The sequence below is a fragment of the Ylistrum balloti genome, unplaced genomic scaffold (genome assembly GCF_031769215.1).
Source record: "Ylistrum balloti isolate Yb309-2 unplaced genomic scaffold, AGI_CSIRO_Ybal_v1 Utg371248, whole genome shotgun sequence".
Lineage (NCBI taxonomy): Eukaryota > Metazoa > Mollusca > Bivalvia > Pectinida > Pectinidae > Ylistrum > Ylistrum balloti.
Genome location: NW_026782675.1, coordinates 384,600 through 411,233, shown reverse-complemented (window position 1 = coordinate 411,233; position 26,634 = coordinate 384,600). Strand labels below are relative to the sequence as shown.

The window sequence follows — 26,634 nt, the reverse complement described above, 5'->3', positions numbered from 1 at the left end:
ACTATTACAGTCACGACCCCAAACATCATATCCTTAACTATTACACTCATGACCCCAAACATCATATCCTTAACTATTACACTCATGACCCCAAACATCATATCTTTAACTATTAGTCACGACCCCAAACATCATATCCTTAACTATTACACTCATGACCCCAAACATCATATCCTTAACTATTACACTCATGACCCCAAACATCATATCCTTAACTATTACACTAATGACCCCAAACATCATATCCTTAACTATTACACTCACGACCCCAAACATCATATCCTTAACTATTACACTCACGACCCCAAACATCATATCCTTAACTATTACACTCACGACCCCAAACATCATATCTTTAACTATTACAGTCACGACCCCAAACATCATATCCTTAACTATTACAGTCACGACCCCAAACATCATATCCTTAACTATTACAGTCACGACCCCAAACATCATATCCTTAACTATTACACTCATGACCCCAAACATCATATCCTTAACTATTACAGTCACGACCCCAAACATCATATCCTTAACTATTACAGTCACGACCCCAAACATCATATCCTTAACTATTACACTCATGACCCCAATCATCATATCCTTAACTATTACACTCATGACCCCAAACATCATATCCTTAACTATTACAGTCACGACCCCAAACATCATATCCTTAACTATTACACTCACGACCCCAAACATCATATCCTTAACTATTACACTCACGACCCCAAACATCATATCCTTAACTATTACAGTCACGACCCCAAACATCATATCCTTAACTATTACAGTCACGACCCCAAACATCATATCCTTAACTATTACAGTCACGACCCCAAACATCATATCCTTAACTATTACACTCACGACCCCAAACATCATATCCTTAACTATTACACTCACGACCCCAAACATCATATCCTTAACTATTACAGTCACGACCCCAAACATCATATCCTTAACTATTACAGTCACGACCCCAAACATCATATCCTTAACTATTACACTCATGACCCCAAACATCATATCCTTAACTATTACAGTAATGACCTTGCATTCCAAACATCATATCCTTAACTATTACAATCATGACCTTGCGTTCCAAACATCATATCCTTAACTATTACAATCATGACCTTGCATTCCAAACATCATATCCTTAACTATTTCAGTAATGACCTTGCATTCCAAACATCATATCCTTATCTATTACAGTAATGACCTTGCATTCCAAACATCATATCCTTAACTATTACAATCATGACCTTGCATTCCAAACATCATATCCTTAACTATTACAATCATGACCTTGCGTTCCAAACATCATATCCTTAACTATTACAGTAATGACCTTGCATTCCAAACATCATATCCTTAACTATTACAGTAATGACCTTGCGTTCCAAACATCATATCCTTAACTATTACAATCATGACCTTGCGTTCCAAACATCATATCCTTAACTATTACAATCATGACCTTGCGTTCCAAACATCATTTCCTCAACTATTACAATTATGACCTTGTGTCCCAAACATCATATCCTTAACTATTACAATTATGACCTTGTGTTCCAAACATCATATCCTTATCTCTTGGAAATCGATATCTTACAGTCAGGACCCTGTGTTCCTAACATCATATATGTTTCTGGATTTTGCATCAGGTTCATAATAAGTGGTACAGATATAATCAGTAGTTTATTATTGATGTGAGATCCACAGTTTTTATGTACTTTGTTGATTATGAGTTTTTATATACAGGAACTTCCATGTATGGAATGATGCCTGGATGGCGAGACCAGACTTAAACGATAAAGATTACGGAGGTTGGCAAGCATGTGATGCCACACCTCAGGAAACCAGTGATGGTGAGTTACTTTTACAAAAGTATTCTGATTGGAAATTAAATGTCACCATTTCTGGCGTGTGTTCTTAATAACCTTTTCTGATTTATGTTACATTGTAGACATATTAAAAACAAGAGAGGTAAACTTGAGTGTGATATGCGGACATTGATATGGTTTTCTACTAGGTATATACAGTTGTGGGCCTTGTCCTCTTCTGGCCATCAAGCGTGGTGAGGTAGATGTGAAATATGATGCTGCATTCATCTTCGCTGAAGTGAATGGAGACGTTGTTGAATGGACTCAATCGTTCGATGGGTCAATGAGCAAAAAGATCAAAGAGAACAAGTAAGCCATACTTTATTCATCAATACTATATCCATACTACAGAAGATGATTCCTGTTATAGTAATACAATAAAAACAGATCTTTGCAACATTAACTGAAATTTTCTGTTATAAGGGACGTTCCTAAAACAGTTAATTTCAGCCACAAATAAGCAAGAATATTATGTCATTTAGTTGTGAATTCCATCTTTTCATTGATACAGTGATTACTGACTGCAAGTCAGAGGTGTTACTCTTCCACCAAACAAACCTGGTACATCCTTAAATGACCCTGACAGTTAATAGGACTAATTGACCCTGACAGTTAATAGCACATCAAGTAAAAATAAACAAAACCTTGTACATCCTTAAAAGACCCTGACAGTTTATAAGACTTAATGACCCTGACAGTGAATAGGACTTAATGACACTGACAGTGAATAGGACTTAATGACCCTGACAGTGAATAGGACTTAATGACCCTGACAGTTAATAGGACTTAATGACCCTAACAGTTAATAGGACTTAATGACCCTGACAGTGAATAGGACTTAATGACCCTGACAGTTAATAGGACTTAATGACCCTGACAGTAAATAGGACATCAAGTAACAATAAACCAAACCTGGTAGATCCTTAAATGACCCCGACAGTTAATAGGACATAAAGTAAAAATAAACCAAACCTGGTAGATCCTTAAATGACCCTGACAGTGAATAGGACTTAATGACCCTGACAGTTAATAGGACTTAATGACCCTAACAGTTAATAGGACTTAATGACCCTGACAGTCAATAGGACTTAATGACCCTGACAGTTAATAGGACTTAATGACCCTGACAGTTAATAGGACTTAATGACCCTGACAGTTAATAGGACTTAATGACCCTGACAGTAAATAGGACATCAAGTAACATTTACCTAAACCTGGCTCATCCTTAAATGACCCTGACGGTTTATGAGACTTAATGACCCTGACAGTAAATAGGACTTAATGACCCTGACAGTTAATAGGACTTAATGACCCTGACAGTAAATAGGACATCAAGTAACATTTACCTAAACCTGGCTCATCCTTAAATGACCCTGACGGTTTATGAGACTTAATGACCCTGACAGTTAATAGGACTTAATGACCCTGACAGTAAATAGGACATCAAGTAACAATAAACCAAACCTGGTAGATCCTTAAATGACCCCGACAGTTAATAGGACATAAAGTAAAAATAAACCAAACCTGGTAGATCCTTAAATGACCCTGACAGTTAATAGGACTTAATGACCCTAACAGTTAATAGGACTTAATGACCCTGACAGTTAATAGGACATCAAGTAAAAATAAACCAAACCTGGTACATCCTTAAATGACCCTGACAGTTAATAGGACATAAGGTAACAATTACCTTAACCTGGTACATCCTTAAACAACCCTAACAGTTAATAGGACTAAATCATCCTGACAGTTAACAGGACATCAAGTAAAAATAAACCAAACCTGGTACATCCTTAAACGACCCTGACAGTTAATAGGACTAAATGACCCTGACAGTTAATAGCACATCAAGTAAAAATAAACAAAACCTGGTACATCCTTAAATGACCCTGACAGTTAATAGAACTTAATGACCCTGACAGTTAATAGGACATAAAGTAAAAATAAACCAAACCTGGTACATCCTTAAATGACCCTGACAGTTAATAGGACTAAATGACCCTAACAGTTAATAGGACTTAATGACCCTGACAGTTAATAGGACTTAATGACCCTGACAGTTAATAGGACTTAATGACCCTGACAGTTAATAGGACTTATTGACCATGACAGTTAATAGGACTTATTGACCATGACAGTTAATAGGAGATCAAGTAACAATTACCTAAACCTGGTACATCCTTAAATGACCCTAACAGTTAATAGGACTTAATGACCCTGACAGTTAATAGGAATTAATGACCCTGACAGTTAATAGGACTTAATGACCCTAACAGTTAATAGGACTTAATGACCCTGACAGTGAATAGGACTTAATGACCCTAACAGTTAATAGGACTTAATGACCCTGACAGTTAATAGGACTTAATGACCCTGACAGTGAATAGGACTTAATGACCCTAACAGTTAATAGGACTTAATGACCCTGACAGTTAATAGGACTTAATGACACTGACAGTGAATAGGACTCAATGACCCTGACAGTGAATAGGACTTAATGACCCTAACAGTTAATAGGACTTAATGACCCTGACAGTTAATAGGACTTAATGACCCTGACAGTTAATAGGACTTAATGACCCTGACAGTAAATAGGACATCAAGTAACATTTACCTAAACCTGGCTCATCCTTAAATGACCCTGACGGTTTATGAGACTTAATGACCCTGACAGTAAATAGGACTTAATGACCCTGACAGTTAATAGGACTTAATGACCCTGACAGTTAATAGGACTTAATGACCCTGACAGTTAATAGGACTTAATGACCCTGACAGTTAATAGGACTTAATGACCCTGACGGTTTATGAGACTTAATGACCCTGACAGTAAATAGGACATCAAGTAACATTTACCTAAACCTGGCTCATCCTTGAATGACCCTGACGGTTTATGAGATTTAATGACCCTGACAGTTAATAGGACTTAATGACCCTGACAGTTAATAGGACTTAATGACCCTGACAGTTAATAGGACTTAATGACCCTGACAGTTAATAGGACATCAAGTAACATTTACCTAAACCTGGCTCATCCTTGAATGACCCTGACGGTTTATGAGACTTAATGACCCTGACAGTTAATAGGACTTAATGACCCTGACAGTTAATAGGACTTAATGACCCTGACAGTTAATAGGACTTAATGACCCTGACAGTAAATAGGACATCAAGTAACATTTACCTAAACCTGGCTCATCCTTGAATGACCCTGACGGTTTATGAGACTTAATGACCCTGACAGTTAATAGGACTTAATGACCCTGACAGTTAATAGGACTTAATGACCCTGACAGTAAATAGGACATCAAGTAACATTTACCTAAACCTGGCTCATCCTTGAATGACCCTGACGGTTTATGAGACTTAATGACCCTGACAGTTAATAGGACTTAATGACCCTGACAGTGAATAGGACTTAATGACCCTGACAGTTAATAGGACTTAATGACCCTGACAGTTAATAGGACTTAATGACCCTGACAGTTAATAGGACTTAATGACCCTGACAGTTAATAGGACATCAAGTAACAATAAACAAAACCTGGTACATCCTTAGATGACTCTGACAGTAAATAAAACAAACCCACCGAAAAACCAAACATAAACTATGATTACCAAAACCGAGGTCTCTGATTGGTCAAAAGGTAATCAGTTTCTTTAAAAACTGCAGTGTAGTATGTAGTATGAAAGCATGGAATTGTAAATGAAAGTACAATGGATGTAACAAATTATGTTACCATGGTTACTGAAACACAAGCTTCTGATATCATAAAATCAAGTCATGGTCAAAAGGTATATTTAAAGCTAAGGGTGAAGGGGAGTTTAGAGGAGATAAGTCTTTTATCAAAAATGATCTGCATTGACTAAATATGATGGGACCCTCTGTTTCACTATTTAGTAAAAACCGCCAGCTGGTGGATGTCTTCTAGCTCTGTTGACACCCCTTCTACAGAATATTCAAACCAGACAAAACTCCACAAGAAAACTCATCCTCTGAAATCCAAAAGGCCATAATAATGCACTTAAAACATGTTAAATAAATGATAACTGGATAACAACCACAAGAAATTCTAGTGGGCATTTTTCATCAGTTTTAGTGAAACTGACAGTTATAGTATATCATAATGTAACATAGTTTTTATAATGTTATTTCATAGAAAAGATTTGGAAATTTTAAACTTCAGAGATTAAATGAAAATTCAAAGGGAAAAAATTAACACTGAAGATAAATATATATTTAATAGAGGATATTAATTGTACAGTGTCTATCACAATATAGGGTTGGTTTCAACATCAGCACGAAAAGACCAGCATGTCTGCCGAAGCACAAGTGGTGCCCAGGGGATCCTACTCATGACGAAGAATGGCAGGATATCACATCTGAATACAAGTACACAGAAGGTCAGTAAATGTCACCTACATGCCCATAAATCTTTGCTGTTCCATCTTAGATGCAAATGCTATGAAAATATAAACTTTATTGATTTTACAACAATTGCAAGACATTTTTTTCAACTTATACTAATCACTCTTGTTGGCTCGGATGTAAGGCTATTATTGCGGGAGTAACCGCGGAAAACCTACATAGTCAGGCAGATCACCCCTTACCATGTCACGTCCGTTCGGGAGTCGAACCCAGGACGGCTAGGTGAAAGACAAGTACATTTCTACTTCACCATCCAACCACCTTTAATGTTTAACCTATAATGCTATGTGAGAGCTTAGAAAATGTGAAGGAAATGCCATAGATACACAAATTAGGTATGAAAATGACACTGTACATAGAATGTAGAAATGAAGGCTAAATATCATACAAGTTTTATCTTCTCGATTGTTTCATCGTTTCTTTAGAGCTCTTCATTTCATCACTTCAATCAAACATGTAATGATTTTCTGCTTATACTTTTTTACAGATCCTGCAGCAGAGAGAGCAGCTGTGCTGAGGGCTAACCAGCATAGCACTAGACGGGACATCTATGATAAACCAGAAGAGGGATGTGAGGTACGATAATCTGATTGGTTCTAGACAATCAATTGTGCACATCCATGTCCAATAGCCAGGTGCTTAAGGTAATGAAGGGGATGTGTCCAACAGCATGATAAGGACACTGAGTGTTGGTGGTACTGTTGTAATGTAGGATGTTATATGTGGGCGATAAGGACACTGAGTGTTGATGGTAATATTGTATTGTAGGATGTTATATGTGGGCGATAAGGACACTGAGTGTTGGTGGTACTATTGTATTGTAGGATGTTATATGTGGGCGATAAGGACACTGAGTGTTGATGGTACTGTTGTATTGTAGGATGTTATATGTGGGCGATAAGGACACTGAGTGTTGATGGTACTGTTGTATTGTAGGATGTTATATGTGGGCGATAAGGACACTGAGTGTTGATGGTACTGTTGTATTGTAGGATGTTATATGTGGGTGATAAGGACACTGAGTTTCTGTTCTATAGTGGTCCTACCAGTTATAGAGACGTCTTCTGTTCTATAGTGGTCCTACCAGTTATAGAGACGTCTTCTGTTCTATAGTGGTCCTACCAGTTATAGAGACGTCTTCTGTTCTATAGTGGTCCTACCAGTTATAGAGACATCTTCTGTTCTGTAGTGGTCCTACCAGTTATAGAGACATCTTCTGTTCTATAGTGGTCCTACCAGTTATAGAGACATCTTCTGTTCTATAGTGGTCCTACCAGTTATAGAGACATCTTCTGTTCTATAGTGGTCCTACCAGTTATAGAGACATCTTCTGTTCTATAGTGGTCCTACCAGTTATAGAGACATCTTCTGTTCTATAGTGGTCCTACCAGTTATAGAGACATCTTCTGTTCTATAGTGGTCCTACCAGTTATAGAGACATCTTCTGTTCTATAGTGGTCCTACCAATTATAGAGACATCTTCTGTTCTGTAGTGGTCCTACCAATTCTAGAGACATCTTCTGTTCTATAGTGGTCCTACCAATTCTAGAGACATCTTCTGTTCTATAGTGGTCCTACCAGTTATAGAGACATCTTCTGTTCTATAGTGGTCCTACCAGTTATAGAGACATCTTCTGTTCTATAGTGGTCCTACCAGTTATACAGACGTCTTCTGTTCTATAGTGGTCCTACCAGTTATAGAGACGTCTTCTGTTCTATAGTGGTCCTACCAGTTATAGAGACATCTTCTGTTCTATAGTGGTCCTACCAGTTATAGAGACATCTTCTGTTCTATAGTGGTCCTACCAGTTATAGAGACATCTTCTGTTCTATAGTGGTCCTACCAGTTATAGAGACATCCTACCAGTTATAGAGACATCTTCTGTTCTATAGTGGTCCTACCAGTTATAGAGACATCTTCTGTTCTATAGTGGTCCTACCAGTTATAGAGACATCTTCTGTTCTATAGTGGTCCTACCAGTTATAGAGACATCTTCTGTTCTATAGTGGTCCTACCAGTTATAGAGACATCTTCTGTTCTATAGTGGTCCTACCAGTTATAGAGACATCTTCTGTTCTATAGTGGTCCTACCAGTTATAGAGACGTCTTCTGTTCTATAGTGGTCCTACCAGTTATAGAGACGTCTTCTGTTCTATAGTGGTCCTACCAGTTATAGACATCTTCTGTTCTATAGTGGTCCTACCAGTTATAGAGACATCTTCTGTTCTATAGTGGTCCTACCAGTTATAGAGACATCTTCTGTTCTATAGTGGTCCTACCAGTTATAGAGACATCTTCTGTTCTATAGTGGTCCTACCAGTTATAGTGGTCCTAGACATCTTCTGTTCTATAGTGGTCCTATCAGTTATAGAGACATCTTCTGTTCTATAGTGGTCCTACCAGTTATAGAGACATCTTCTGTTCTATAGTGGTCCTACCAGTTATAGAGACATCTTCTGTTCTATAGTGGTCCTACCAGTTATAGAGACATCTTCTGTTCTATAGTGGTCCTACCAGTTATAGAGACATCTTCTGTTCTATAGTGGTCCTACCAGTTATAGAGACATCTTCTGTTCTATAGTGGTCCTACCAGTTATAGAGACATCTTCTGTTCTATAGTGGTCCTACCAGTTATAGAGACATCTTCTGTTCTATAGTGGTCCTACCAGTTATAGAGACATCTTCTGTTCTATAGTGGTCCTACCAGTTATAGAGACATCTTCTGTTCTATAGTGGTCCTACCAGTTATAGAGACATCTTCTGTTCTATAGTGGTCCTACCAGTTATAGAGACATCTTCTGTTCTATAGTGGTCCTACCAGTTATAGAGACATCTTCTGTTCTATAGTGGTCCTACCAGTTATAGAGACATCTTCTGTTCTATAGTGGTCCTACCAGTTATAGAGACATACCAGTTATAGAGACATCTTCTGTTCTATAGTGGTCCTACCAGTTATAGAGACATCTTCTGTTCTATAGTGGTCCTACCAGTTATAGAGACATCTTCTGTTCTATAGTGGTCCTACCAGTTATAGAGACATCTTCTGTTCTATAGTGGTCCTACCAGTTATAGAGACATCTTCTGTTCTATAGTGGTCCTACCAGTTATAGAGACATCTTCTGTTCTATAGTGGTCCTACCAGTTATAGAGACATCTTCTGTTCTATAGTGGTCCTACCAGTTATAGAGACATCTTCTGTTGTTCTATAGTGGTCCTACCAGTTATAGAGACATCTTCTGTTCTGTAGTGGTTCTACCAGTTATAGAGACAGCTTCTGTTCTATAGTGGTCCTACCAGTTATAGAGACATCTTCTGTTCTATAGTGGTCCTACCAATTCTAGAGACATCTTCTGTTCTATAGTGGTCCTACCAGTTATAGAGACATCTTCTGTTCTATAGTGGTCCTACCAGTTATAGAGACATCTTCTGTTCTATATTGGTCCTACCAGTTATAGAGACATCTTCTGTTCTATAGTGGTCCTACCAGTTATAGAGACATCTTCTGTTCTATAGTGATCTTACCAGTTATAGAGACATCTTCTGTTCTATATTGGTCCTACCAGTTATAGAGACATCTTCTGTTCTATAGTGGTCCTACCAGTTATAGAGACATCTTCTGTTCTATAGTGGTCCTACCAGTTATAGAGACATCTTCTGTTCTATAGTGGTCCTACCAGTTATAGAGACATCTTCTGTTCTATAGTGGTCCTACCAGTTATAGAGACATCTTCTGTTCTATAGTGGTCCTACCAGTTATAGAGACATCTTCTGTTCTATAGTGGTCCTACCAGTTATAGAGACATCTTCTGTTCTATAGTGGTCCTACCAGTTATAGAGACATCTTCTGTTCTATAGTGGTCCTACCAGTTATAGAGACATCTTCTGTTCTATAGTGGTCCTACCAGTTATAGAGACATCTTCTGTTCTATAGTGGTCCTACCAGTTATAGAGACATCTTCTGTTCTATAGTGGTCCTACCAGTTATAGAGACATCTTCTGTTCTATAGTGGTCCTACCAGTTATAGAGACATCTTCTGTTCTATAGTGGTCCTACCAGTTATAGAGACGTCTTCTGTTCTATAGTGGTCCTACCAGTTATAGAGACATCTTCTGTTCTATAGTGGTCCTACCACTTATAGAGACATCTTCTGTTCTATAGTGATCCTACCAGTTATAGAGACATCTTCTGTTCTATAGTGGTCCTACCAGTTGTAGACATCATCTGCTCTTTAGTGATCCTAACAGCAATAGAGATTTCTTCTGTTCTATAGTGGTCCTACCAGTTATAGAGACATCTTCTGTTCTATAGTGTTCCTACCAGTTATAGAGACATGTTCTGTTCTATAGTGGTCCTACCAGTTATAGAGACATGTTCTGTTCTATAGTGGTCCTACCAGTTATAGAGACGTCTTCTGTTCTATAGTGGTCCTACCAGTTATAGTCTAGAGACATCTTCTGTTCTATAGTGGTTCTACCAGTTATAGTGACATCCTACCACCAGTTATACAAACATCTTCTGTTCTATAGTGGTCCTACCAGTTACAAAGACATCTTCTGTTCTATAGTGGTCCTACCAGTTATAGAGACATCTTCTGTTCTATAGTGGTCCTACCAGTTATAGAGACATCTTCTGTTCTATAGTGGTCCTACCAGTTATAGAGACGTCTTCTGTTCTATAGTGGTCCTACCAGTTATAGAGACATCTTCTGTTCTATAGTGGTCCTACCAGTTATAGAGACATCTTCTGTTCTATAGTGGTCCTACCAGTTATAGAGACATCCTACCAGTTATAGAGACATCTTCTGTTCTATAGTGGTCCTACCAGTTATAGAGACATCTTCTGTTCTATAGTGGTCCTACCAGTTATAGAGACATCTTCTGTTCTATAGTGGTCCTACCAGTTATAGAGACATCTTCTGTTCTATAGTGGTCCTACCAGTTATAGAGACATCTTCTGTTCTATAGTGGTCCTACCAGTTATAGAGACATCTTCTGTTCTATAGTGGTCCTACCAGTTATAGAGACATCTTCTGTTCTATAGTGGTCCTACCAGTTATAGAGACATCTTCTGTTCTATAGTGGTCCTACCAGTTATAGAGACGTTCTATCTACGACATCTTCTGTTCTATAGTGGTCCTACCAGTTATAGAGACATCTTCTGTTCTATAGTGGTCCTACCAGTTATACAGACGTCTTCTGTTCTGTAGTGGTCCTACCAGTTATAGACGTCTTCTGTTCTACAGTGGTTCTACCAGTTGTAGACATCATCTGCTCTTTAGTGATCCTACCAGCAATAGAGATTTCTTCTGTTCTATAGTGGTCCTACCAGTTATAGAGACGTGTTCTGTTCTATAGTGGTCCTACCAGTTATAGAGACATCTTCTGTTCTATAGTGGTCCTACCAGTTATAGAGACATCTTCTGTTCTATAGTGGTCCTACCAGTTATAGAGACATCTTCTGTTCTATAGTGGTCCTACCAGTTATAGAGACATCTTCTGTTCTATAGTGGTCCTACCAGTTATAGAGACATCTTCTGTTCTATAGTGGTCCTACCAGTTATAGAGACATCTTCTGTTCTATAGTGGTCCTACCAGTTATAGAGACATCTTCTGTTCTATAGTGGTCCTACCAGTTATAGAGACATCTTCTGTTCTATAGTGGTCCTACCAGTTATAGAGACATCTTCTGTTCTATAGTGGTCCTACCAGTTATAGAGACATCTTCTGTTCTATAGTGGTCCTACCAGTTATAGAGACATCTTCTGTTCTATAGTGGTCCTACCAGTTATAGAGACATCTTCTGTTCTATAGTGATCCTACCAATTCTAGAGACATCTTCTGTTCTATAGTGGTCCTACCAGTTATAGAGACATCTTCTGTTCTATAGTGGTCCTACCAGTTATAGAGACATCTTCTGTTCTATAGTGGTCCTACCAGTTATAGAGACATGTTCTGTTCTATAGTGGTCCTACCAGTTATAGAGACATCTTCTGTTCTATAGTGGTCCTACCAGTTATAGAGACATCTTCTGTTCTATAGTGGTCCTACCAGTTATAGAGACATCTTCTGTTCTATAGTGGTCCTACCAGTTATAGAGACATCTTCTGTTCTATAGTGGTCCTACCAGTTATAGAGACATCTGTTCTGTTCTACCAGTTATAGAGCTATAGTGGTCCTACCAGTTATAGAGACATCTTCTGTTCTATAGTGGTCCTACCAATTATAGAGACATCTTCTGTTCTATAGTGGTCCTACCAGTTATAGAGACATCTTCTGTTCTATAGTGGTCCTACCAGTTATAGAGACATCTTCTGTTCTATAGTGGTCCTACCAGTTATAGAGACATCTTCTGTTCTGTAGTGGTCCTACCAGTTATAGAGACATGTTCTGTTCTGTAGTGGTCCTACCAGTTATATATATCATCTGTTCTATAGTGATCCTACCAGCTATAGAGATTTCTTATGTTCTATAGTGGTCCTACCAGTTATAGAGACATCTTTTGTTCTATAGTGGTCCTACCAGTTAAAGACATCTTCTGTTCTATAGTGGTCCTACCAATTCTAGAGACATCTTCTGTTCCTAGAGACATCTTCTGTTCTATAGTGGTCCTCTGGTGTCAATATATATAACAATACAGGTCATGTATATAACAACTGGTGTCAATATATATAACAATACATACCTGGTTTTATATATAACAATACCTGGTGTCAAGATATATAACAATACAGAAACGGTGTCATGATATATAACAATACAAATCTGGTGTCATGATATATAACAATACAGACCTGGTGTCATGTTATATAACAATACAGACCAAGTGTCATGATATATTACAGTACCGACCTGGTGTCATTATATATAACAGTACAGACCTGATGTCATGATATATAACAATACAGATCTGGTGTCATGATATATAACAATACAGACATGGTGTCATGATATATAACAGTACAGACCAGGTGTCATGATATATAACAGTACAGACCTGGTGTCATGATATATAACAATACAGACCTGGTGTCATGACATATAACAATATAGACCTAGTGTCATGATATATAAAAATACAGACCAGGTGTCATGATATATAACAGTACAGACCTGGTGTCATTATATATAGCTATAGAGACCTGGTGTCTTGATATATAACAATACAGATCTGGTGTCAGGATATATAACAATACAGACCTGGTGTCATGATACATAACAGTACAGACCTGGTGTCATGATCAGACCTGGTGTCAAGATATATAACAATTCAGACCTGGTGTCAAGATATATAACAATTCAGACCTGGTGTCATAATATACAGCAATGCAGACCTTTTGTCTTGATATATAACAATACAGACCTGGTGTCATGACATATAACAATACAGACCTTGTGTCTTCATATATAACAGTACAGACCTGGTGTCATTATATACAGCAATGCAGACCTTTTGTCTTGATATATAACAATACAGACCTGGTGTCATAATATACAGCAATACGGACCTTTTGTCTTGATATATAAAAATACAGACCTGGTGTCATGATCAGACATTGTGTAATGATATATAACAATACAGACCTGGTGTCATGATATATAACAATACAAACCTTGTGTCTTGATATATAACAGTACAGACCTGGTGTCATGATATGTAACAATACAGACCTGGTGTCATGATATATAACAGTACAGACTTGGTGTCATGATCAGACCTGGTGTCATGATATATAACAATACAGACCTGGTGTCATGTTATATAACAATACAGACCAAGTGTCATGATATATGACAATACAGACCTGATCTCATGATATATAACAATACAGACCTGGTGTCATGATATATAACAATACAGATCTGGTGTCATGATATATAACAATACAGACCAAGTGTCATGATATATTACAGTATAGACCTGGTGTCATGATCAGACCTGGTGTCATGATATATAACAATACAGACCTGATATCATGATATATAACAATACAGACCTGGTGTCATGATATATAACAGTACAGACCTGGTGTCATGATCAGACCTGGTGTCAAGATATATAACAATTCAGACCTGGTGTCATAATATACAGCAATGCAGACCTTTTGTCTTGATATATAACAATACAGACCTGGTGTCATAATATACAGCAATACGGACCTTTTGTCTTGATATATAAAAATACAGACCTGGTGTCATGATCAGACATTGTGTAATGATATATAACAATACAGACGTGGTGTCATGATATATAACAATACAGATCTGATCTCATGATATATAACAATACAGATCTGGTGTCATGATATATAACAATACAGACCAAGTGTCATGATATATTACAGTACAGACCACGTGTCATGATATATAACAGTACAGACCTGGTGTCATGATATATAACAATACAGATCTGGTGTCATGATATATAACAATACAGACCAAGTGTCATGATATATTACAGTACAGACCATGTGTCATGATATATAACAGTACAGACCTGGTGTCATGATCAGACCTGGTGTCAAGATATATAACAATACAGAAACGGTGTCATGATATATAACAATACAAATCTGGTGTCATGATATATAACAATACAGACCTGGTGTCATGTTATATACAGACCAGATATATAACAGACCTGTGTCATGATATATAACAGTACAGACCTGGTGTCATGACATATAACAATACAGACCTGGTGTCATGATCAAACATTGTGTAATGATATATAACAATACAGACCTGGTGTCATGATATATAACAATACAGACCTGGTGTCATGATATATAACAATACAGACCAAGTGTCATGATATATTACAGTACAGACCACGTGTCATGATATATAACAATACAGACCTGGTGTCATGATATATAACAATACAGACCAAGTGTCATGATATATAACAATACAGACCTGATCTCATGATATATAACAATACAGACCTGTTGTCATGATATATAACAATACAGACCTGGTGTCATGATATATAACAATACAGATCTGGTGTCATGATATATAACAATACAGACCAAGTGTCATGATATATTACAGTACAGACCACGTGTCATGATATATAACAATACAGATCTGGTGTCATGATATATAACAATACAGACCAAGTGTCATGATATATAACAATACAGATCTGGTGTCATGATCAAACATTGTGTAATGATATATAACAATACAGACCTGGTGTCATGATATATAACAATACAGATCTGGTGTCATGATATATAACAATACAGACCAAGTGTCATGATATATTACAGTACAGACCAAGTGTCATGATCAGACCTGGTGTCATGATATATAACAATACAGACCTGATCTCATGATATATAAAAATACAGACCTGGTGTCATGATATATAACAGTACAGACCTGGTGTCATGATATATAACAGTACAGACCTGGTGTCATGATATATAACAATACAGATCTGGTGTCATGATATATAACAATACAGACCAAGTGTCATGATATATTACAGTACAGACCACGTGTCATGATATATAACAGTACAGACCTGGTGTCATGATATATAACAATACAGATCTGGTGTAATGATATATAACAATACAGACCTGGTGTCATGATATATAAAAATACAGACCTGGTGTCATGATATATAACAATACAGATCTGGTGTCATGATATATAACAATATAGACCAAGTGTTATGATATATTACAGTACAGACCACGTGTCATGATATATAACAGTACAGACCTGGTGTCATGACATATAACAATACAGACCTGGTGTCATGATATATTACAATACAGATCTGGTGTCATGATATATAACAAGACAGACCTGGTTCCTTAATATCAAAATAATGAAGTGCCATGTGTTATATATATATCTGACACCTTTCAGCATCTAGTGTTGTAATTTAACAACAGCAAATGTTCTTTATTTGTATGACAAAATTTTTGTCAACTTGAAGTGACTTATTTCAGGCTCCTGGTATCGTGACTTTAGGAGAGAAGTTCCAGGTAGAGGTTTCCTTCACTAACCCCTTACCCACCAGTCTTACAGGAACAGGGCTGACTGTGCATGGACCAGGAGAAAGACTTGTGAGCAAATATAAACCAGGGTACGTACAGCTAATATACTGTAGGTTTACAGATAATATACAGTAGGTTTACAGATAATACTACAGTAGGTTTACAGATAATATACAGTAGGTTTACAGATAATATACAGTAGGTTTAAAGATAATACTACAGTAGGTTACAGATAATATACTGTAGGTTACAGATAATATACATTAGGTTTACATATAATATACTGTAGTTTAAAGATAATACTCAAATAGGTTTACAGACAATACTACAGTTGGTTTACAAATAATACTACTGTAGGTTTACAAATAATATACTGTAGGTTACAGATAATATACTGTACGTTTACAGATAATATACAGTAGGTTTGCAGATAATATACTATAGGTTTAGGGATAATATACTGTAGGTTTACAGATGATATACAGTATGTTTACAGATAATATACTTTAGGTTTTCAGATAATATACTGTAGGTTTACAAATAATATATTGTATGTTTACAGATAATTACAGATAATACTACAGTAGGTTTACAGAAAATATACTGTAGGTTTATAGATAATATACTGTAGGTTAACAGATAATATACGGTAGGTTTACGGATAAAATACGGTAGGTTTACAGAAAATACTACAGTAGGTTTACAGATAATACTACAGTAGGTTTACAGATAATACTACAATAGGTTTACAGATAATACTACAGTAGGTTTACAGATAATATACAGTAGGTTACAGATAATACTACAGTAGGTTCACAGATAATAGTACAACATGTTTACAGATAATATACTGTAGGTTTACAGATAATATACAGTAGGTTTTCAGATAATATACTGTAGGTTTACAGATAATACTAAAGTAGGTTTACAGATAATATACTGTAGGTTTACAGATATTATACAGTAGGTTTTCAAATAATATACTGTAGGTTTTTCAGATAATACTAAAGGAGGTTAACAGATAATATACTGTAGGTTTACAGATAATATACTGTAGGTTACAGATAATATACAGTAGGTTTACAGATAATACTACAGTAGGTTTACAGGTAATATTACCGTAGGTTTACAAATAATACTTCTGTAGGTTTACAGATAATATACTGTAGGTTTAAAAATAACATACCGTAGGTTTACAGATAATACTACAGTAGGTTTACAGAAAATATAATGTAGGTTACAGATAATATACTGTAGGTTTAGAGGTAATATACTGTAGGTTAACAGATAATACTACAGTAGGTTTAGAGGTAATATACTGTAGGTTTACAGATAATATACTGTAGGTTTACAGATAATATACTGTAGGTTACAGATAATATACTGTAGGTTTACAGATAATATACTGTAGGTTACAGATAATATACTGTAGGTTTACAGATAATATTCTGTAGGTTTACAGATAATATACTGAAGGTTTACACATAATACCACTGTAGGTTTACAGATAATATACTGTAGGTTTACAGATAATATACTGTAGGTTTACAGATAATATACAGTAGGTTTAGAGATAATATACTGTAGGTTACAGATAATATTCTGTAGGTTTACAGATAATACTACAGTAGGTTTACACATAATACCACTGTAGGTTTACAAATAATACTTCTGTAGGTTTACAGAAATATATACTGTAGGTTTAAAAATAACATACCGTAGATTTACAGATAATACTACAGTAGGTTTACAGAAAATATTCTGTAGGTTTATAGATAATAAACTGTAGGTTTACAGATAATATACTGTAGGTTTACAGATAATATACTGTAGGTTTACAGATAATATACTGTAGGTTTACAGATAATATACAGTAGGTTTACAGATAATATACTGTAGGTTTACAGATAATATACTGTAGGTTTACAGATAATATACTGTAGGTTTACAGAAAATATACTGTACGTTTACAGATAATATACTGTATGTATACCGATAATATACAGTATGTTTACAGATAATATACTGTAGGTTTACAGATAATATATTGTATGTTTACAGATAATACTACAGTAGGTTTACAGATAATACTACAGTAGGTTTACAGATAATTTACAGTAGGTTACAGATAATATACTGTAGGTTTACAGATAATATACAGTAGGTTTACAGATAATACTACAGTAGGTTTACAGAAAATATACAGTAGGTTTCAGTTGATATACTCTAGGTTTACAGATAATATACTGTAGGTTTACAACTAATATTCTGTAGGTTTACAGATAATATACTGTAGGTTTACAGATAATATACTGTAGGTTTACAGATAATATACAGTAGGTTTACAGATAATATACAATAGGTTTACAGATAATATACAGTAGGTTTACAGATAATATACAGTAGGTTTACAGATAATATACAGTAGGTTTACAGATAATATACAAGGTTTACAGATAATATACTGTAGGTTTACAGATAATATACAGTAGGTTTACAGATAATATACTGTAGGTTTACAGATAATACTAATAGTAGGTTTACAGATAATATACTGTAGGTTTACAGATAATATACAGTAGGTTTACAGATAATATACTGTAGGTTTACAGATAATACTACTGTAGGTTTACAGATAATATACTGTAGGTTTACAGATAATATACTGTAGGTTTACAGATAATATACTGTAGGTTTACAGATAATATACAGTAGGTTTACAGATAATATACAGTAGGTTTACAGATAATATACTGTAGGTTTACAGATAATATACTGTAGGTTTACAGATAATATACTGTAGGTTTACAGATAATATACAGTAGGTTTACAGATAATATACTGTAGGTTTACAGATAATATACTGTAGGTTTACAGATAATATACTGTAGGTTTACAGATAATATACTGTAGGTTACAGATAATATACTGTAGGTTTACAGATAATATACTGTAGGTTACAGATAATATACTGTAGGTTTACAGATAATATACTGTAGGTTTACAGGTAATATACTGTAGGTTTACAGATAATATACAGTAGGTTTACAGATAATATACAGTAGGTTTACAGATAATATACAGTAGGTTTAGAGATAATATACTGTAGGTTTACAGATAATATACTGTAGGTTTACAGATAATATACAGTAGGTTTACAGATAATATACTGTAGGTTTACAGATAATATATACTTTACTAATATACTGTAGGTTTACAGATAATATACTGTAGGTTTACAGATAATATACTGTAGGTTTACAGATAATACTACAGTAGGTTTACAGATAATATACTGTAGGTTACAGATAATATACTGTAGGTTTACAGATAATATACTGTAGGTTAACAGATAATACTACAGTAGGTTTACAGGTAATATACTGTAGGTTTACAGATAATATACTGTAGGTTTACAGATAATATACTGTAGGTTTACAGATAATATACAGTAGGTTTACAGATAATATACTGTAGGTTTACAGATAATATACTGTAGGTTTACAGATAATATACAGTAGGTTTACAGATAATATACTGTAGGTTTACAGATAATATACTGTAGGTTTACAGATAATATACTGTAGGTTTACAGATAATATACTGCTGGTTTACAGACAATACTACAGTAGATTTACAGATAATACTACAATAGGTTTACAGATAATATACTTTAGGTTTACATATAATATACTGTAGAGTTATAGATAATATAATGTAGGTTTAAAGATAATATACTGTAGGTTTACAGATAATATACTGTAGGTTTACAGATAATATACAAGTAGGTTTACAGATAATATACTGTAGGTTTACAGATAATATACTGTAGGTTTACAGATAATATACTGTAGGTTTACAGATAATATACTGTATTTACAGATAATATACTGTAGGTTTACAGATAATATACAGTAGGTTTACAGATAATATACTGTAGGTTTACAGATAATATACTGTAGGTTTACAGATAATATACTGTAGGTTTACATATAATATACATAATATACTGTAGGTTTACAGATAATATACTTAGGTTTACAGATAATATACTGTAGGTTTACAGATAATATACTGTAGGTTTACAGATAATATACTGTAGGTTTACAGATAATATACTGTAGGTTTACAGATAATATACTGTAGGTTTTCAGTTTACAGATAATATACAGTAGGTTTACAGATAATATACTGTAGGTTTACAGATAATATACTAGGTTTACAGATAATACTACAGTAGGTTTACAGATAATATACAGTAGGTTTTCAGATAATATAATGTAGGTTTACAGATAATACTAAAGTAGGTTTACAGATAATATACTGTAGGTTTACAGATAATATACTGTAGGTTTACAGATAATATACTGTAGGTTTACAGATAATATACAGTAGGTTTACAGATAATATACTGTAGGTTTACAGATAATATATACTGTAGGATAATATACAGTAGGTTTACAGATAATATACTAGGTTTAAAGATAACATACCGTAGGTTTACATATAATACTACCGTAGGTTTACAGATAATACTACAGTAGGTTTACAGATAATATACAGTAGGTTTACAGATAATACTACAGTAGGTTTACAGATAATACTACAGTAGGTTTACAGATAATATACAGTAGGTTTCAGTTGATATACTTTAGGTTTACAGATAATATACTGTAGGTTTACAGATAATATACTAGTAGGTTTACAGATAATATACTGTAGGTTTACAGATAATATACTGTAGGTTTACAGATAATATACTGTAGGTTTACAGATAATATACTAGTAGGTTTACAGATAATATACAGTAGGTTTACAGATAATATACTGTAGGTTTACAGATAATATACTGTAGGTTTACAGATAATATACTGTAGGTTTACAGATAATATACTGTAGGTTTACAGATAATATACTGTAGGTTTACAGATAATATATATACTGTAGGTTTACAGATAATATACAGTAGGTTTACAGATAATATACGGTAGGTTTACAGATAATATACTGTAGGTTACAGATAATACTACAATAGGTTTACAGATAATAGACTATAGGTTTACATATAATATACTACAGTAATATACTAGTTTACAGATAATATACTGTAGGTTACAGATAATATACTGTAGGTTACAGATAATATACTGTAGGTTTACAGATAATATACAGTAGGTTTACAGATAATATACTACAGATAATATACTGTAGGTTTACAGATAATATACTGTAGGTTTACAGATAATATACAGTAGGTTTACAGATAATATACTAGGTTTACAGATAATATACTGTAGGTTTACAGATAATATACTGTAGGTTTACAGATAATATACTGTTTAATAATATACTGTAGGTTTACAGATAATATACTGTAGGTTTACAGATAATATACTGTAGGGTTACAGATAATACTACAATAGGTTTACAGATAATAGACTATAGGTTTACATATAATATACAGTAGGTTTACAGATAATATAATGTAGGTTTACAGATAATATACTGTAGGTTTACAGATAATATACTGTAGGTTTACAGATATACTGTAGGTTTACAGATAATATACTGTAGGTTTACAGATAATATACAGTAGGTTTACAGATAATATACAGTAGGTTTACAGATAATATACTGTAGGTTTACAGATAATATATTGTAGGTTTACAGATAATATACTAGGTTTACAGATAATACAGTAATATACTGTAGTTTACAGATAATACTACAGTAGGTTTACAGATAATACTACAGTAGGTTTACAGAAAATATACTGTAGGTTTAGAGATAATATACTGTAGGTTTACAGATAATATATAGTAGGTTTACAGATAATATACTGTAGGTTACAGATAATATACTGTAGGTTTACAGATAATATACTGTAGGTTACAGATAATATACTGTAGGTTATACAGATAATATATTTTAGGTTTACAGATAATATACAGTAGGTTTACAGATAATACTACAGTAGGTTTACAAATAATACTTCTGTAGATTTACAGATAATATACTGTAGGTTTACACATAATACCACTGTAGGTTTACAGATAATATACTGTAGGTTTACAGATAATATATTGTATGTTTACAGATAATACTACAGTAGGTTTACAGATAATACTACAGTAGGTTTACAGATAATATACAATATGTTTACAGATAATATAGTGTAGGTTTACAGATAATATACAGTAGGTTTTCAGATAATATACTGTAGGTTTACACATAATACCACTGTAGCTTTACAGATAATATACTGTAGGTTTACAGATAATATACTGTAGGTTTTCAGATAATATACTGTAGGTTTACAGATAATACTAAGTAGGTTTACAGATAATATACTGTAGGTTTACAGATAATATACTGAAGGTTTACACATAATGTACTGTAGGTTTACAGATAATATATTGTAGGTTTACAGATAATACTACAGTAGGTTTACAGATAATACTACAGTAGGTTTACAGATAATAGGTTTACAAATAATACTTTTGTAGATTTACAGATAATATACTGTAGGTTTAAAAATAACATACCGTAGGTTTACAGATAATACTACAGTATGTTTACAAATAATACTACAGTAGGTTTGCAGATAATATACAGTAGGTTACAGATAATATACTGTAGATTAACAGATAATATACAGTAGGTTTACAGATAATGCTACAATAGTTTTACAGATAATATACTGTATGTTTACAGATAATATACTGTAGAGTTACAGATAATATACTGTAGGTTAACAGATAATATACAGTAGGTTTAGAGATACTATACTGTAGGTTTAAAGATATTATTCTGTAGAGTTACATATAATATACAGTAGGCTTGCAGATAATACTACAGTCTGTTTACAGATAATATAATGTAGGTTTTCAGATAATATACTGTAGATTTACAGATAATATACTGTTGGTTTAAAGAGCATCACTCTTACATTTGAAAACATGTATTTTATTTGAAATGCATATACCTTCTTTTTTTACACTATTATAAAATCATTGAATAAATATTTGCAAAGTTAGATGGAGTTGAAGTAATTTGTTGTAAGTAAAGCTTGTCTTTGTCGTAAATGCGATCCATTAAGTTCTCTACATCATAGTATTTTGTTATTTTGTATTTTCCAAGCATAAGGATATGCAATTTTTACAAAAAGAAATGACCTTGATTCAAATTCACAGAAGTCAGACTTTAGAGAACATTTAAAATACTCTTCATTCTCTGTTTTAGAAAGGTATCATCGCTGATATAAGCTTGTTGGCATTGAGAAGTCATTGTAAAAGGAATGACCTTGACAGATTTTCAATGACAAAGGAGTCCGATTGATTAAACCACTCTGGTAAACAAACAGTAATGACTGACGACCTTAGATATACTCAGCTTGTGATCTGATCTGACAAATAAGCTTGGGCAGTCACTTCTTTTCATATTGTTCCACAAGTTTGCCTGATGAAAAGGTCTTGTGGAAATGCTTAATTTGACAAAGTGAAATGTTTGTGTTGTTAACAGATTGGTGGCGAACAACGAGACATTTGAGTACCAAGTGGATATCATCCCTCAGAAGCGTGGAAAGAGGAGTTTTACAATCCTATTTAACTCTAAGGAGCTAACCAACATAACTGGCTTGTGTGTGGTCGAAGTAAAAAATGCCTAAATGGTGTCATGGCAACCAACAACTGACAAATGATCTCATCCAACGCCCCTTAGGGTTTCGTCCTACTGAACTGCTTTGTTTGAACTCTCTGCTACACGGACAATACTTAGCTTCTGATCAACATTATTGTCACTTTAGTTGTGCTAGCTTTAAATTGATATGTTTTGTTTCCTAACCAAAGAAAAACTGCTGTCTGTTTGTCGATGTGAGACAGATATTCAGAAATTCCTCACAATATAATTATATATAGAATACTATGACACGTCCGTGAAGTTGATTCCCTATTCCCTATTCCTTATTCCGTTACTTATTCGACGGTGCAGTTGATTACTTATTCCTTATTCAATTACCAATTCGACACTTTCATTCCTAATTCAATACCTATTATTTATTCATTCAAAAATTATGAAATAACACAATAAATGTTTCTAAATAATTATTAAACGTGCTCATTCTATTATTCCTCTTTTCTATTACAGTGTACATATTCAGTACACTTTTCTTAATCCATTCCCTCATTTCTTATTCGATATTCCCATTACTTATAAACAATAAAAAATAGCTTTAAATGAATGAATAAACGTTTTAATTGCATTTTCCACCTATACAACATATGTAAAGTGCTCATTACTTATTCCAATCCTTCATTACTTATTCGATTTTCTCATTACTTATTCGATTTATTATCATTTATAAACAATATACATAGCTTTAAATGAATGAATAAACGTTTTGATTCAATTTTCGACCAATACGACACATGTTAAGTGCTCATTACTTATTCCAACCTTTCATTACTTATTCGATTTTTTCATTTCTTATTCGTTTTTTTCATTATTTACAAACAATAAAAATAGTTTTAAATGAATAAACATGTGTTGTATAGGTCGAAGAAAGGAATTAAAACATTTATGCATTCATTTAAAATGATCTTTATTGTCTATAAGTAATGAGAGGAGGAATAACGAAAAGGAACTGAATACATAACAGAAAGGAGGAACAATAGAATGGGCACGTTTGATAGTTATTCAGAAGCATTTATAGTGTTATTACATAATGATTACATGAATAAATAATAGGTATTGAATTAGGAATGAAAGTGTCGAATTGGTAATTGAATAAGGAATAAGTAATCAACTGCACCGTCGAATAAGTAATGGAATAAGGAATAGGGAATCAACTTCACGGAGGTTACTATGACAGCCATTTTTCTTATTTTTTGGCTTCAGCCATGATCTCTTGCTCTACACCAGTAACATATCAACTTTGGTCAACGTTAAGACATTTTTGGCCAGAATGTTGATATGTCAGTTCCTTTATGATATATGAATCAGACTTAGGTGTTGGCTGTTATAACAAACAACATCTGTGTTAGTAGGGGATATTGCTGTGACTAACTCGTGCTTTTTATCATGTGAAATGTGTCTTTTTAGTGTGTATTCTGGCTTAGAAGTTTTACTGTTAAATATTTCATGACTTTTCCATGTATCCAATGTCCATGTAGCTACAACTACCACCACAGGAGGTAACCGATGTCGTCAGAAGTTGGAGAAATCACTTTGCTATGTGGCTTTTTTAAATTTAAAGAATACAATAGTACAATTTATATTTAAAGAATAATTGGTGACTCCATAGCTGATTTAAAAAGTTAAACAACACTTTATGAATTAAAGTTACCTCCCTTGTCAAAGTAATTATCATTTTCATACAATAGATTGATAATTCCAGAAGCATAGTACTTGGAAGGTTCACAAATCTGACCGCCTCCCTGTGGCCAGCACCAGGCAACTGCCCAACATAGGCCTCGTGACCCAGAGATAGTAGGGCTTGTAATAAAGAGGTACAGATAACCACTTTGCTAATCATTCTCTCTGGTTTATAATTGCTGTATATATACCTGTCACGAAAGAGAATCGTTTATTCAAAGTATCACACTTTCAAAGTCATTACATTCCTTACAAACAAATGTATTTTTAGTACAGATATTCAGATATGTTGGTAGTGTTATCAGCAGAAATAACCAACAACTATAGCTAGGTAGCCAAGAGTGTGCTTGTTGTGTTGCCTTTGTATAATGGACAAATTTCAGATCTGTGTTATGTATTCATACGCTTTTATAATTATACTATGTTTTCATTTTGGTTTGGATGGTAAAATAATAAAGCTTTTACTGCAATTACAAGACAGTTATGTTTGTTTTGAAAATCATTTTTTAGAGTATACATAATCAGAAGCTGTTTCACTACGTCATTTAAAATATTGCCACACCCGTTGGATCATCCAGGTTTTTAGAACGTGTAAGTCCCATCGTAGTTTTCAGTCCACCATCGTCCTTGAATTTTCTTGACCGATTTTTCATGTGAACGATCTATACCCATGATCAGTGCAGGATACTGATTAATTTCTGTCAAGTTTCAAGGGAAAATGAAATCCAAAGTGACAGTACCACCATCTTTAGAATCGATTAGAACTAAAAATTTAAATTCCATTTGAATGATAGTGGTGAATTTTTGTATGAATGATACGTATATGATTCTGGTCATATGTTGATAGTATCACTTTCGTCAATAGTACAATATGAGTCCGACGGGAAAACGTCACATGTTGATACACGGTAATGAGCAAAT

General features: G+C 34.1%; 1 protein-coding gene across 1 annotated transcript in view; it reads left to right on the top strand.

Moving 5' to 3' along the window:
* LOC132561636 (protein-glutamine gamma-glutamyltransferase K-like) overlaps nt 1–24,790 on the top strand; it is a gene marked incomplete at its 5' end in the record, with an annotated part of 38,165 nt that extends 13,375 nt beyond the window's left edge. The window contains 6 exons of the mRNA XM_060226336.1: nt 1,774–1,880; nt 2,045–2,204; nt 6,178–6,299; nt 6,812–6,900; nt 16,294–16,430; nt 23,863–24,790. Coding sequence (XP_060082319.1) covers nt 1,774–1,880; nt 2,045–2,204; nt 6,178–6,299; nt 6,812–6,900; nt 16,294–16,430; nt 23,863–24,007 — 760 coding nt within the window. The remainder of the gene's footprint in view (nt 1–1,773; nt 1,881–2,044; nt 2,205–6,177; nt 6,300–6,811; nt 6,901–16,293; nt 16,431–23,862) is intronic.
* Between the last annotated feature and the right edge of the window lie 1,844 nt (nt 24,791–26,634).